Below are 16,640 nucleotides of genomic sequence, written 5' to 3'. Positions count from 1 at the left end.
CAGGATTTTCATAAGTTCTGACAACTGCCCATACTGTTTTGAACCCTTTGGTACTTTTGTTCCAGGGCAAGGGTGTTATGAGCACACGGTGGCTCGTAGGGCGTTTCGATTGAAAGCGGCCTATGCCTTGTGTTTTATTGTTGCCATCAACACAGAAAACACAGGGCAAAATATATACTCTCATTTAAATATTATTTTGTGAATAAGCGACTGTTTCTGAAATGCAATTGTTCAAATTAGTCTTAACATTTTGGATTTAAACTGGATCTAATGCACATTAAAAAGGAAAGTGAATCCGCAATTAAGCTGAGTGTTGTTATTCATGTTGCCGGAACGATCTTTACACTGACACGAAATGATCCTTCAGGCAATCAATGAAAGTGAAAGTAAGACTCTGAAGTGAAGTGTTTCTCAATTTTTAATTTCATTTAGAATTGATGATAGAGTCTTTGAAGCCCAATTTCAAATATTATTATGAGTATCTGCACCAGCTTGCATTTATTTAATAGTTGCATGATTATGAAAAGTATGGTTATAATAAGACACTAATAAAGTAAATTGCTTTGCCAATGTATTCAACAAATTCTGTCAAAGCCATTAATAACTTTAGTATAAAATGAATTGAAACACTCCCAGGACCCAAGAAATACATAAAGTTTCAGTATGATAATTTAAGAAAAATATAAATTTCAAAAATTATTTCAATATCTTATGACAGTGAATTAGGTTTAGATTTTAAATCATTTTATCATTTGAGTGTTGCATAAAATTGGTACTTTTTGTAAAAATGTGTTGTTGTTTTGTACAACTTTGTACTCATACTATTGATAAATAAACGTACTATTGTAATCTTTAATCGAAGATAACGTATTGACCTATTTATAATAAAACTATATATGTACATATTATTGTTTCCGAAGCCTTTTGTCACCCGACATTGCACAAATTATTCGGTTATTGCAGTTTAGTCAAAATTGTATTATTTATACATACTGGAAAATGTTCTCCTTTTTTACTTTTCCTTTTCCTATGGTAATAAATACAATACAAAATGACCTTAAAGGGGCCTTTTCACAGATTTTGGCATTTTTTAACTTATTCATTAAATGCTTTATATTGATAAATGTAAACATTGGATCGTAAAAGCTCCAGTAAAAAATCAAGAATAAAATTTAAAAAAGGAAAAGAACATTGCCCGGAGCAGGTTTCGAACCTGTGACCCCTGGAGTCCTGCCAGAATCCTGAAGTAAAAACGCTTTAGCCTACTGAGCTATTCCGCCGTGTACACATACCTGACGTATTTTATACCTTATATAAGCAATCTTCGTAGTTTCACAAAATTTAACGACAAAAACAGAACTCTCCAAATTATTCAATCGTTTCGCGTTGCAACGCTTTATAATTTTTAGGTTTTAAAATCGTCAAAAGATGCATATAATGGCTATATTAGACCATGGTAAATGTTCAGTATTACTGTTTTCTCACAAATATCATAACTAAAACGAAAATTTGCGAATCTGAAACAACTTTTTTCAATTTTGTCAATTTACCAAAGCGTGAAAAGATCCCTTTAAATGTTATGATTCTAATATTGTTTATATATTCAATAGATATAACAATATCCAATCGTTCTTAAATTTCCAAAGTAAATATATTATTGTTTGTAACACATGCGTATAGAACAAACTTAGGTTCTCTCTGTATACACATGACATTACAGGCTATACATTGTGTATACTAATTCTATTTTTCATAAAGAATAATTTCATATATATATATCAAAACATTGTCACTAGCGTTTAATTGTGAGTGTATGGTAAAAGCTGTTTACACCTTCATACGTAAGCTAGAGACGTTTCAAAAAATGAATTTACTCCATTTTCTGCTTTCAATAACTTTTATTACACAGATAATTCAATTCGTTTAGATGCATATATACCATGCATATTACTAAACTTTTCTTTTTATCTTGGAATGCCTAACAGTATTGTGTGATTATTGTAATGTATAAGTAGATCAGTCTTGTTGTACAATGTGTTTAAAAATATGAAGAAAATAAAGTCAAGTAAAATAATTAATGAGCTCAACATATATACAAAGCATTTGGTTGATTTTACCTTTGAATTATACTCAACTGGCTTATACTGCTGACCTCAGCTAAATCAAAAGGACAATATGATTCAAAGTGTTATCATCATAAATATAGAAAGCATATTTCCGAGTAGTTGTAACCTTGCTCAAACATGTCATAATGATGGTGCAATTAGAAGATTTTCACAATTGTATCATCATTGGATCTTAATTGCTATGATTAAATAACTATCATAACGTTTGTAGATAGAAAAAATACAGCACAGTTTTAATTGGTTTATTTACATTTAGTATATTTATATTGTACATGTTTGTATTAAAATATAAAATTGCGTTTGCCGAAAAAAGGAGACATTTTGAGAGTGGGAATAAAAAAGTGGTGCACTAGTACGGTCTGGATTATAATGAGAGTAAACATAACATTCTTAATTTATGTGGCGGGTAATACACAAGCTTGAACTGTCCTAACAGATGACGAAACCTTTTCGTTAATAATGTATCCATAACAACAAGTGCTATCGTGAACTAGTGGCGGTCGATAGCTTACAGAAAAAAAACTTTTTTCAAGAGACATTGAACAAAGGTGCAGCGTACCAGATGACTCACACCAGGAACTTACATGTCTACGGACATGGCATGCGGCTTGTACTTGTCAACGTAACGTTACATATTGAACACTTGTATCAATAAGCTAAAAGTAGTAATTGAATCCTGTACCATGCATCACCAACTGTCACGTTATTGTTTTCAATGTACCGCAATCATTCACTAATAGTTTTTCTTAAATAGAAATGCAGTTAAAACATTTAAAAAGTGAATGTCGAAGTCTTTATTCCATGTCATTTACTTTCTTTGTAAGTGATTTACAAAGCTCCATTTAATACATATACGAAACCTTTAATATCAATACAACATTTTTATTAAACGTAATTAATCTTCCACTCTAAGGTTACATCGACTTTGATTGTTTCCAGAACACTTACGACCCTTATTCCCTGTAACGTTCTTGAATTGTATTCAAAGTTCAGGTTTCGATAATTTTTACTATTTTTGATCATATCTTAAAATAATGTAAATAGAAAGAGGAGCAAAGCTTGCAAAGAGACTTGGAACATTTCTTTCACAGACCATCTTTTGAAAATAGGTCAAAGCGTGTATTTATTTATTTATAAATAAAACATAAATACATGTAACGCAATAACGTGTGCCGGCGACCTACCTACCTTTTAGGCATTAGTGAACACAAAATTGTATGGTAACTTGTTGTTAATGGACTTGTATAACTCTTTCGTAAAATGACTTTTCTATTACCAATTCTTTACAATGTTTTCTCTATTACCATTATTTTAGATTATATATTTCCATCAAAAAAGTCTATGAATTTGTTTTCATTTTCTCAAAAAGTGTATTGTACCTTTTTAATATACGCTTAAGTTTCGAATTGATGTAGCCAAATTTTATGTAAAATACAACAATATACACAAAGGTAACTTCATTTCGATCGCGTGGTATTAGGAAGTAGAAATTGAGAGTTTTGAAAATGATTTGTATTTCTATCTGTTATGACACGCGTTTTGTTAAAATAAATAACTCCGAGCAATTGTTCATTAATTCAAATTAGGTATAATTTATTAACTATTTTTGTTGACAACATTTTTTTCCTGTTATTTTGAGTTTTCTTATTATTTACGCTGATTTACTACTAGTGTAATCCATATCGCTGCAGAACATTTTCGCCGCTGTCCTGACTTCGTTACTCGTAAGTAAAACTGAAGAGGTTTGTCGTTAATGCAACAATATATACTTACATATTTAGATTGCATAGACACTTTAATAGGGAAATTGCATCCCTTCATAATCGTGGGAACGCAGTGCCCTATAACCGCCATCCACATAAATATGTGTTCTATATTATGCTCAATACATACCTGAAGTGCTAGGTATGATATTTTGTTCTGTTACAAAACTTGTTCTGTAGTTGCAAGCGTGTAATTTAAGTTATAATAAGAATAGACACGAACATTATGTTATTTCTGCGTTAATGCAACCTCAGTCTAGTAGTTTGTAGCTTTTTGATAATAAAGAGGGTGACACGTCTTTTATGGCATAACTTTTTAACTAGTAATGGTGTAAGTCATGGATAGTTATGAGATTTCACTCCGAGTTAAACGTAGTTGCATTATCATAAAACATGATTTAAGTGCAATATCCGTTAAACAACATGCCAATTAAGTCGATATTTGTGTGTGTTTTTTTAGGTGAAATAAAATACATGCTTGACCAAATCAATGTGGAATAATGGTATGGAATATTCCGGAATATAATTTAAATATGAGCACGTATTTAAGTTTTGTTTGCTTTCCTGCGATTGTGAACATATTTGGCCAGTCGCAAATTAAACGACCGCTCCATCCATGTATTGTTCTAAAAAAAATTTCGTAGTCAGTAAACAATATATTTTTCGTCGGGCCATATGGCGGCGATAAATTATTTGAATGGTTTATCCTTTACTTTGCTTGACAGCGGGTGAATGACCAATGGTCAAAGTGGACATATTCCGGAAAAAAGACGTATGGTGTACAGAGAATGTAACAATCAATGAGAAATTTAAAGATAAACCGATTGAGATTGTTTTCATCGAGTAAGGGAAAGCAGGCCGCTGGAAAAAATAGGTCATTGACATATGTGAATGAAGTACGGAAGGAAGTGACGATAACAGTGTTAAAAAAAGGAATGATAGTGGGGATGACAGGGAGTTGGACATGGATAGACATAAGTGAATGAAGTACGGATGGAAGTGATGATAACAATGTTAAAAAAGGAATGATAGTGAGGATTGCAGGAAGATGGACATGGATGGTAACTTTAAAAAAAAATCAGGAACCGGCCTGATCAGGGAGCTGGGATGATGAAAGTTATAATAATATTGATGGTTGCATTAAGGGGCATGATTGGTGGCTGTAAGGGAGACATGAAATTAGGCGGGGAGAAATGGGTTTTGGCTGTCAGAAAGACAAGGATTGTGGTAATGACGTATTTAGCAGGGATGGTGCCAGTCGGGCAGTACGGCGGGCAAAGAAGATGGAAATGAGATATGTTTGGTTGATAGAGCACGAGATTGTGAGTGAGAAAATGATAGTTGGTGTTATAGGCACATTGATGGTGGCTCCAGGAAAGATGTTGATGCTGGTCGTTGAAAAGACATGAGAAATAATGGCAATCAGAATGTAGATGTGGGAGCGATATTAAGGGTTGCAGATTTACGAAACGGATGGTGGCAGCAAGGAAGACGGTGACGGTTTCAGTGACGGCAAGATTACTGGTGACAATGAGGTGGAAGAATAGATGATCGCGACTGGGGTGGCTTATTCAAGAATGGCTAGGGATACACAGATACAGAATGTGAATAGAAAGAAAAAAGATATGCACGTAGTGATTGTGTAAATTCTGAATGTACCTTGAATTTAAATGTGCTTCTCTTGTTCAATAACATATTGTAGAAACAGTATTACATGTAATAACTGCGCTATTGATCCTGACAGCTTTATCCTTATTGCTTGAACAATAAGACAACTCTTTTAATATGGCTGATTTTGTTAAAACAAGTGCCGTGTTATTTCATACAAGAAATGAAACAAAAACGGTTGAGTCAGGTATTGTTTAAAATACAAATATGCATTTTTTTTCCACACCACGGGGTCATTAAAATGATACGTTTGATGATTTAACTTTACAATAGAAATGCAAAGCCTTTTATATGTATTACTATTTAAATGATACTACATAACCGAACAATTAGTTTGATGATTTACTTCGCAATAGAAATGCAAAGCCATTTAATATGTATTACTATTTAAATGATACTTAATAATTAGACCAATTAGTTTGATAATTTACTTCGCTATAGAAATGAAAAGCCTTGCGTTATGTTCTTGAGGTGAAAACAATTTGATGTTTAGACTCTATGAATATAAGGTCAATACAAAAACGTCATTCAGGGCGTACTATGCTGTTTGCCAAATTATCCAATGTCTACAAATATTCAATTTGGCTAAAATATTTATATTTGGCTACATTTTCCGTTATAAAAACCCATACAATATCAAACGAAGGAGAATGATGCCAGGGGTACAATGATCATCGTAAAACAAACAAAATACATTATTTATGCTGTGATATTTGGTTAAATATTCGGAAATAACGTTCACGTGAAGTAATATTGGCTTTATACAGACGGTACTGGTGAAGCATCGAATTGTTTTATAGCATTTCAAATGGAAATCATTTAATCCGAACATTCGAATAATGTTAACACTCCCTGGTTTTGTATTTGTATTTCGTTATGAGAACAACACACAGTTACAAGCTTCGGTCAAAATCATGTAACTCATACATAACCGAATAAACAGTTTCCATCTCATACCTTAGTATTAAGAGAATTATATTTAAAAGTTGTATCTCTACTGCATTGATTTTGTTGGAATCTTGGAGGGCAAATGTTTGTTAGAATCAGAGAGGCAAACTCCGACAGCACTGACAAGGTGGAACGAATGCACAACATTATGGGTTCTGATAGATTAAGTGTAGGAGGCCAGAAAACGGGACGACCTGCAAATGGCTATCCGAAGCGGTCGGTACGCCTGATTTTATGGAAAAGGATGGCTAAGTGTGCCTTGCGTTGTTTGTTAGAAAACTGAACGATTGGCATTGCGGTTAAATGCGTGTGTGTGTGTTTGCGAATGTCAGCTTTACAAACGAGTTTTACAATTTTTCGTCTGAATAACATGCAATTGTGTTCGTGCAAGTTTGAGTTTATGCTATGTTAAGTTGATTTAAATTTCTCTTTATGAAATGGTTGGTTAACTGCGACGTGATTAGTGCGTACATTAAGTAGTGTACATAATAAACGCATACCATATACATGTACCCTACTTATTTCACGATAATTTATAAGACAACTGTTAGAAGGCTACATAGCCGACAACATGGTTTTAATACACATGGAATAAATGGACATTATTTGCACTTATGAATTATACCCAATATTCCTACCTCATATGGTTGAGTACAAAGTTGATACACAAAAGAGTACATAAATCGGTTATCAATACATCAATACATACAGTTTTTTATTATTCGAAACAATATATATATATATACGCAATATAAATGAAGGCACGTTTTATATAACCATATTAAAGTAAATAAACAGCTCAGTTATATAAAATTTGATTTCGTTCTTCCATATGGTTATAATATTGGAAACAAACTATGCATAAACGTAGTCGGACGTTTGTTGGCTTTATAGAACACTCCCTAAAGTGTGGCTGCAGAGACAACAAAGCTTCCCGATCTAAACCTCTCTTAATAAATTTACCTTCAGCTATCCTACGGTTATCCGATCTTTGATAAGAGAATAGGTTTATAGTTGTCGCATAAAAACGATTTTTTATTGAGTGTATGGACGTTTTAGAATACAGCCATTACTGTTTGGTTTATTTGCAAACACATAGCAATGCTTTTTTTTAAATAATCGTTTTTAAATTTAAAAAATCGTGAAAAGTGAACGGAACTAGATGTATAGTATAAAAACATTCTTAAGCTTATAATTTTGCATGAGGCAACACGAAATACGTTAATTACAATTATAATATTTTATAAATTGCGATCGTCTTACCGTGTACAAGTCGCTTCAAGTCTATAATTTGAGCCGCCATATCCTTCTCGCCGTCAACAACAAAGCGTTTTCGTCATCTAAAACGTCCTTCGCCGCATTAAGCCATGTATGTAAACACACACATCCCACTGCCTCTCAAACCTCGGTACACGAACTGATAAGGTTTGGCTACTATTTCACATATTAAGAGAACATTGCAGTTCACTCGTGACTGGTCTTATCCACTTTCCGTGGGGATTTGTGCTTCAACAACACCTGCGTCTATTAGATAATTTCATTGCATATTTGCTTTTATCTTTGCTTGCAGTTAAACGACGAGAGCAGTTCTATTACCTGATTTTGAAGGCACATTGGGTTGTGAGGTAAAGTGACCGTTTGTCTAAGGCCAGTTTGCCTTATGTGTAAAAGCCATTGTCATTGTGTGGTCAGTTGACCGTTTGATAATGACCATTCCTTCTAATGTGTTAAATCCAGTTGGCTTCTATGGTCAGTAGCCGTTTTTTATAACCTTTTTGCCGAATGTGAATAAGCCAATTCGCTTGTGTGTTAAGTTGAGTGTTCGTTGAAAGCCAGTTGGCTTGTGTGGTTAGTTGACTGTTTGTTGAAAGCCAGTTGACAGGTTCGGTCATTTGACCTGACTTTCTTGATACGCATTTTGTCAGTTCATTCAAAACCGGCACGTCTGACTTTTCAGTAACTGGATATTAAGTGTATCAAGATTAGAGAACATCAACGGTAATGTTGTTTTAATAATGACTATTTCCTAAATTTGTTGTACTCGAACACGTCACGTTCAAACACCAATCTCTAATAAGTCTTTGCTTTATTACTGATGAGAAAAGAAACTCAGTAAGATTTACATGGTTAGTTTGATGATTGAAATTTATATTATGCTGATAAAGCTAATTTTACAGTATCTAGAAAATCAAGATTAATAAGTTTACTCGTAACTACGAGAAAACTAATTTATATTGGCCCCGACGGATGAACGAATCGGTACTTATCGGCGCACTCTCATAACATTAAGAAGTGCAGGATACACGGTGCCTATACCACGTGACTTTTTAAGATCTGTGTGGGGAGTTAAATGTCAACAAAAGCACGACAAAGGTAAGATTTTTAAGGATAACTTTTTTAATATGTCATCATTTTCAATGGGATAAAGTGGAGAGCCCGCTCATTCATGAGAGTTTTCTATAGGTATCATGATTTTGTAAAACAAATGAATATTTTTTCAGTAAAGTGCAACCGCGCGTTTGAACGGTTAGAAAAAGGTAGGATCAGTGTGGGGACATTATTTTATTATGACACATAAACATCACCTCTCGTGAAATAAAGCAATACACTTTATGGGCGGAGCTTACACTATATCATTTTGCATTCTTTTTTCAGGTTTCTTTCATATATTTATCAAAACAAAATCAAGAAAAATATTCAAACAGTAATATGATCTGTGTGGTATACGTGTTTAGAAGGATCTGTGTGGTATCCGTGTTTTTACAATTTACAGTTAAATTGAGATAATAAGGACAATATGTATATTTTTTTATTAATTTCAATTATTTCAATACAACAATTACTACTACTACTACTACTATTACTACTACTTCTGCTACTACTACTACTACTACTACTACTACTACTACTACTACTACTACTACTACTACTACTACTACTACTACTACTACTACTACTACTACTACTACTTCTACTACTACTACTACTACTACTACTACTACTACTACTACTACTACTACTACTACTACTACTTCTACTACAACTATTACTAGTAGTAGTAGTAATAGTAGTAGTAGTAGAACTATTATTATTATTTAAAAATTCATTCATTTCAGTAATCACCTATTTGGCACTAGTGAGCGGACAAGAGTTAAGGGAAGAAAAAACAGAGGAAACAGTTTCACGAGACAGGAATGCTATACAGAAGGAGACACTAGGAGTAAGGTGGGAGCGGGCGAGACGAAACGATAGCAAACTGTTGCCAACAATAAGAATGCGGATAGACGAACACAATGGACATTTTAATTCTGACACAAATTCTGCAATAGAAATTGTGTCAAATATTACACAGGTTGACAAAAAGCAAAGGCATGTTCTTTCCGGAGTAATACGTATGTTTTAAAATCAAATTTGGAATACAAACTGATAAAACAGAATCCACCAGACGTATTGGCTTGTCATTTTGTTGTTATTTAAAGTTTAAGGTAAACGGTATGTTTATTAAAAACAAAATACTGGTCATAGTAGAAACATATATATATGTGTGTGTTTGTGTGTTTTATTTCATATATGGAATATGTCGTTGTATTCAGTGTAACAAATGTATGCTAATCTTAAGCGTTAATTATTTTGAAGAGAATATAAAAAGTAAATGAATAAATATTATATTATATGATTATATATGTATGATTCTCCTCTTGTGTTGTGGATGGATGCAGCTCTGAAGAATGTCAAGACGTATTTCGAATTAAGGAGTATTGTATTGTATACACAACCACATTGCATACATTGTTTACTGTCAATTACCACGGCCTAGAGTAATTATAAGCAGGCAGTTAATTATGTAAAGCAATCGTGAAAATCCCTAGTATTAGAAACCCAGGCTGCTTATGATTATCGAACTAGCTCGTGACAGCGGTATTTAAAATTGAAACCAACGAAAAAACATCGCAAAACTTTAATCAAGTTATAATTAAAAAAGAATCACAGATTCGATAATACAAATCACATATGCGATATATTAATGAATAACGTAAATCCAAACGAACACGAACTAAACGAAACCTAAAAATTAATCAAATTCGGATAACTTTAGAATCATTTTGAAAAGTAAAGTAAAAGTAAAACAACGAATAAAATAACGTAAAACGATAATGAAGTTACACAGACAAACTGTAAACTATTATGATTTTTAATCAGTATTCACGGATTTATGCGAAGTCCTCACGTATCGAGAAAGGTTTGTTTTGCGTTTGTACTTTTTGAAACACTCCTCACTACTGTAACACTTGTCATGCATGTGGGTATTGACGTGGTCTCTGAGGTCATTCTCACTCCTAACTGTCAACCCACACTGGTAACATTTCACCAATCCCTCTTTTTTGCACTTTTCTCTCTAGCCACGAGTAGGTACTTGTCCGCAAAGCTCCTGCCGCACCGTACACACACGTGACATTGGGGTCCTTTGTTCGTTGAAGCCTTCTAAGATTGTAGGCATCCTGAGAAAAAACAAACATATTTTATTCACGTGACATTTCAATGCGTAAACACGCTATTTCAAAAATGTTAGTATCTGAGGACACGCGTTCGTTAGTTTTAAATTACAAACCATTTGACGATTATTGAGTTATTTCAAAATATATGATAACCTGAGAGATGAGATATATTGTATATTTGTGTTGTTTCAAGAAAATCCGTTCATCTGTTTGTTAGCATAACTGTATAAAAATGTAATTATTTTTAAGGTATTTAATATTACCTGAAATGCTTTCCCACAGCAGTTATAGTTTCCAGAGTTAGCGTGTCCCCTAATGTGGCGCAATAATCCAGCTCTGGTCTTCGACATTTTTCCGCATTCGGAGCATTGAGCCATACCTTAAAGCAAATATAATATCAAAAATAATATACGATACATTACTTTACCTGACAGTAGTGTAAAAATGGCATTTGATACAATAACATGAAGTATACACTTATTTAAGGTAAGCATGGACTTGTCATCGATTTAAGATGCTCCAGCGTAAGATTTTAATATTATAATGGGGATTGTACAGCATGCCTGTAAATCATAATTATGTATTAGTTCAACAAGCGGTGCAAGCGTAGTGTATAGCCATTATATGTTTTACATGCTAGCGCATTTAAAAATCCAGTTTTAAATGCATTGTTGACAAGCATTTTCTTAAACAACTAAATAGAACTGAAAAACTTAAAAACAGTATACCACACAGATCCGTTGAAAAACGTATACCACACAGATCATATTACTGTAAGAATAGTTTTCTTGAATTTTGTTTCGTAAATAAATAAAAGAAACCTGAAAAAAGAATGCAAAATGATATAGTGTAAGCTCCGCCCATAAAATTTATTTCTTAATTTCACCAGAGGTGATGTTTTTGTGTAAAAAAAATAATCTCCCCACACTGATCCTACCCTTTTCTAACCGTTCAAACGCGCGGTTGCACTTTACTGAAAAAATACTTATTTGTTTTATAAAATCATGATACCTATAGAAAACTCTCATGAATGAGCGAGCTCTCCACTTTATCCCATTAAAAATGGTGACATATTAAAAAGTTATCCTTAAAAATCTTACCTTCGTCGCGCTTTTGTTGATATTTTACTCCCCACACAGATCTTAAAAAGTCACGTGGTATAGGCACCGTGGGATATATGAACATTTTTTTAACGAAGACACACATAAAAACGGCTATGAACGAATACTACTGTTTACGATGGGTTCGATGTTAAAATATTTAGCTGATTTTTATATGTTATATATATTGATATAACCAGTAAAGGCAACACATATATACATTACAGATTTTCAACATCTGTGTAAAGAAAGTTTATAATGCATGACATGTTTATTAAAGATGAACGTTATGTTTGAAATTTAATTAAATTTAATTAACCAGGCACCGTGTTCACAAAACATTTTTGCAATCGAAAATCGACGTTGCTTGTCATTGAAAATGGATTTCCATTGTAAAGGAAAGGCAAACATGAAAATCGATGTCAGTTAAAATCGATTTTCGATTGCAAAATCGTTTTGTGAACACGGGGCCCGGTTTGCAACGGATTTGAAGATCCTGGTTATAATCCCCCGCCGAAATGGCAGACATAGTCCTTATGCTTGTTAGTCATAAACTTTTCAGTGCTTCTTATCATAATCTTTATAAGATGTTAATGTTAAACGTTTTTGGTGTACACATATTAATTAGGCTAAGTACTATGAACAAGAACAATAACCCTACACTTTCTTAAACACGAGTTATTGAGTTTGTAAGTTTTTGGCATTATGTATTTTTTTCTGGCTTATAACTCAAATACTTTACCGAATTTCAACATGAAATGTCACGAGTATATTGATATCAATAAGGTAAAGTGTCATGCACACGAAAAATAACCCCACACATTCTTAAATAACAGTCGTTGCCCTTTGGTTGTTTTCTATGTTATAACTTGTTGGGGCTATATGATGCAATATTTCAACATCAATGAGGTGAAGTTCCATGCACAAGAACCATAGCTCTATAATTGCTATGAATTATTTCCCTTTTTCGTTTTTGTATTATGTTAAATCAAACAACCTTTTAGTTCCTCACCCACCAATAAACACAATTTATTCCGCGAAGAATATCAAGTTAACAACAGCTTCTGGTCAGTAGCATGGAGTAGTGATTTTCTTGCGGGGATAGTAAACGTTCGATTTATATCATGTAACTTTCTTATTAGGATTTTTTTGATATAACAAACGTGTTTCGGATACTTATATGGACAGAATGCCTAGCAGTTCAGGTGAATATAGATGTTCTTGATGACTTTTAAGCTGATTTTTTTAAGCCTTCAACATGTCTATGTACTGTGTATTGTGTTTACCTATTCGCTTCATTGAGCTTTTATATTAACAATCAGTAAACTGTCAAAATATTTTACTGTGTTGATCAGCAATTGCGTGTAAGCCAACCCACGCCCGAGTATCTCGCACCTATACTGTTAAAATAAGACCGCGTCGTCGAAATAAACGCTTCTCCAAACATTAAAGCGAGCACGGCTAAGCGCGACGCGTAATCGCCGTTAGAAGAGGATGCTATCAAAAATTATAGGCTTGGTTCAATCGAGGCTGAGTCGTCGTCACACGAAACATTCTCTGTAAACTTAAATGAAGAACAAGTCGAAAAAAATGCATCTGTGCTAAAATCAACATTAAATGTCCAACTTACTGAGATGGTAAGCAGCGTTGTTACCGAGGTTATGGGTGGGATCCAAAACCACTGTGACATCACTACAAAATGAAAACGAGGCGCTTTGTAACAATGTTAAGGACCTTGAAAAGCGTGTTGACATCCGCGAGAAAAGTGAAGACAAGTCCAACCAATACAGTAGGCGTAATTGCTTGCGCCCATCTGGTGTGACTTAACATCCCTCAGAAAATATACACACAGTTGTCACCGACATCCTCAATCAAATTGGCTCCGACGTCGCCCTGATGGAAATCGATAATATACACAGGCTCCCTATGTCTACTAGAAATTCTCCCTCAAAGAACGCAACATTGCCAACACGTGACATAATTATCAAGTTTACGACATATCGAGCCCGCCAATCTAGCTGCGCAAATCGCTCAGCAAAGGGGTCTTTCTAAACGAGGAGCTAACGAAGCAACGAAGCGAGGTGTTCTGTTTTGCGCGTCGTCTGATGAAGGGCGGTCTTATCTTAGGGACATGGACATCAATTGGAAAAATCATAGTTAAGGACCACGAACAGAAAATTCACAAATGTGACTCTTTACATGATCTCGCGATGTTTAAGCTCCGTAACCTATTTCGTGCACTATACAATACTAAGATTAGACTATCCTGATTAGCCTTATTGAGCGTTGATCGAATCCTCTTGCCTCTATCGAAGATATCGATCTTGTCTTTACGCGAGACAATCAAAACTATCACACATTTTGACTAAAACAGACCAGCGCCTTATTGCGTATGGTGCCACTATTTTGTTCATGAAATGTCACGTAACTATTGAACTTAACATTTAATTAAGAATCTTATTATTTTCTTATAACCTTGTTCTAAAACGCATGTTTTATGCTTAATTACTTTAAGAGAGTCCCTAAAGATTATTAGCGCGTAGATAACTTAAAACTATGACTATGGCTGAACATTTTGTTTAACGTCGTCTCAAATAATACACGATATTTGTGGCACTTGACGTGTACATTAACACATCTATGTTAACTATCTTAAGCAACATCCTAATTGTCGTAAAGCAATGCGACCCTCTTATATTGTTATGTGTAGAAGTTAAATCACGAGTCTATATTACTTCAACAATGTTTTACGTCTGTGTTTTTATCGCACATGAATGGTCTTAATATATCTGTACAATTGCTTTGTTACTCTTATTCTGTAATGTACCTATGCAAATATGACTTAACTGTTTATGTTGGGGTTGCCTTAAAACGTTCTAAAATTCAAAACAAGCTCTCGCCATAGTAAGGGTACCCTTAAGCACAACATAATCACCTTCTCGCCTAAAGGCAGGTACTATCCATATGTAATTTTATAATATCAAATAATAAACACGAATCATATAAAATAACAAAACAATATACATACACATCGAACGTGTTTTGAAATCCCTGTTTATTACCCACGTCCAATTGCCTCCGTTTGTCTTTTGGAAATGATTGTTTTGGTACTGATAATATGTCGTGGTGTCACAGGGGCCTTCTCTGGTAAGTCGGGTTCGAGTCCATACGGCATCTTTTTATTACGGTCAGTGATTTATGCTTCCGCACCGGGTTCACACCTTTACAAACAACCTCCATGATTTCTCAAACACCTAAACATACATTCCCTGGTGATGCCCTGTCTGTGACACAAATTCTGTGGTTGTATGACATATTCCTGTACGCATTGTTACTGACATTATCTGGCGACATCGAATCGAACCCAAGCCCTGGCCCCCACACGCATCAAACTTCCTACTCGGTTGACTTACTTTCAGTACAGACCCATTCATATGACGTATAAGTCTTCACCGAAACATGGTTGAATCAATCCATTACAGACGCTAAACTACGCATTCCCAACTTTAAATTACCATTCCGTTGTGATCGAAAATACCGCATTGGTGGTGGAGTAGCGTTCGGGAAAGCATACCTGCAACGGCGCGTACTTATCTTCACATCAACAACCTAGAGGCCCTCTTGGCTGAAATCCACATAAATCATCGACAACTTCTCATTAGTGGAATTTATCGTCCACCAGACTCTAATAATACACAATGGCTAAACATGGAGCAGAGTCTCGACTAGGCATTTGATGGACAGCTTGACAACATCCTTGTTACTGGCGACTTCAACATTAAACCTTTAACCAATCATTTCAACCGACTATCAAACCTTATGGACTCCTACAACACTGAACAACTCATTACCACCCCTACACAATTTACTGAACACTCGTCTTCCTTAATTGATCCCGTCTTCATGAAAAATCCTTCACAACTGCTCTCAAGCTACGTTACTGACCCTTTTGTTCCTAATATTATTCGCTTTCGTTGTCCAGTAGTCGTTGTTCTTAACTTTGTTAAACCTAAGCCTTCAACTTACAGGCGTCGCTTCTGGTTATACAACGAAGGCTACAACACACAATTTAAAAACAATCTCAAATCAATTAACTGGGACTCGATTATCAACGAGGCAGATCTTAGTACCTTGGCTGATAAGGTTGCTGACAATATCTGTTCTGCTGCATCTGACAGCATTCCAAACAAGGTACTGTTGAACCGGAAGACGTACCCTGGATGACCAAAGAAGTTCGCCTGCTGATAAGAAATCGTAATCGCTTTCACAAAAAAGCAAAACGATTAAACACACACGCAACATGGGCTCAATTCCGTTAATCTAGTAATAAAACAACGAAATTCATCAGAAACACTAAAAAAGCATACCATGAAAAACTTATCTCCAAAATATCTCGACACTAAAACCTGGTTTAATGTGTTCAAACAGCTTTCAAAAAAACATTCCTCCACCACTATTTCAACGCTTGTTGACAACGGCATAGAATCATCGACAAACGCAGAGAAAGCTGATCTCTTCAACAACTTTTTCATTAAGCAG

At 34.5% G+C, this 16,640-nt stretch overlaps 1 protein-coding gene and 1 long non-coding RNA gene across 2 annotated transcripts in view; one reads left to right on the top strand and one right to left on the bottom strand.

The window, feature by feature from the left end:
• Nucleotides 1–113, top strand: part of LOC127846000 (atrial natriuretic peptide receptor 1-like) — a 32,410-nt gene extending 32,297 nt beyond the window's left edge. Inside the window, exon 25 of the mRNA XM_052377181.1 lies at nt 66–113. Within this exon, the coding sequence (XP_052233141.1) occupies nt 66–113 (48 nt within the window). The remainder of the gene's footprint in view (nt 1–65) is intronic.
• A 10,767-nt stretch (nt 114–10,880) lies between these two features.
• On the bottom strand, nt 10,881–12,177 carry LOC127845651 (uncharacterized). Its single transcript, XR_008033305.1, has 3 exons — nt 12,102–12,177; nt 11,265–11,380; nt 10,881–11,004 (listed from the first exon to the last, which is right to left on the bottom strand). It is a non-coding gene; the product is annotated as an uncharacterized LOC127845651 (long non-coding RNA).
• Nucleotides 12,178–16,640: the final 4,463 nt, after the last annotated feature.

This window comes from Dreissena polymorpha, chromosome 9 (assembly GCF_020536995.1).
Source record: "Dreissena polymorpha isolate Duluth1 chromosome 9, UMN_Dpol_1.0, whole genome shotgun sequence".
NCBI classification, from domain to species: Eukaryota; Metazoa; Mollusca; class Bivalvia; order Myida; family Dreissenidae; genus Dreissena; species Dreissena polymorpha.
This window is presented reverse-complemented; position numbering and strand designations above follow the sequence as displayed.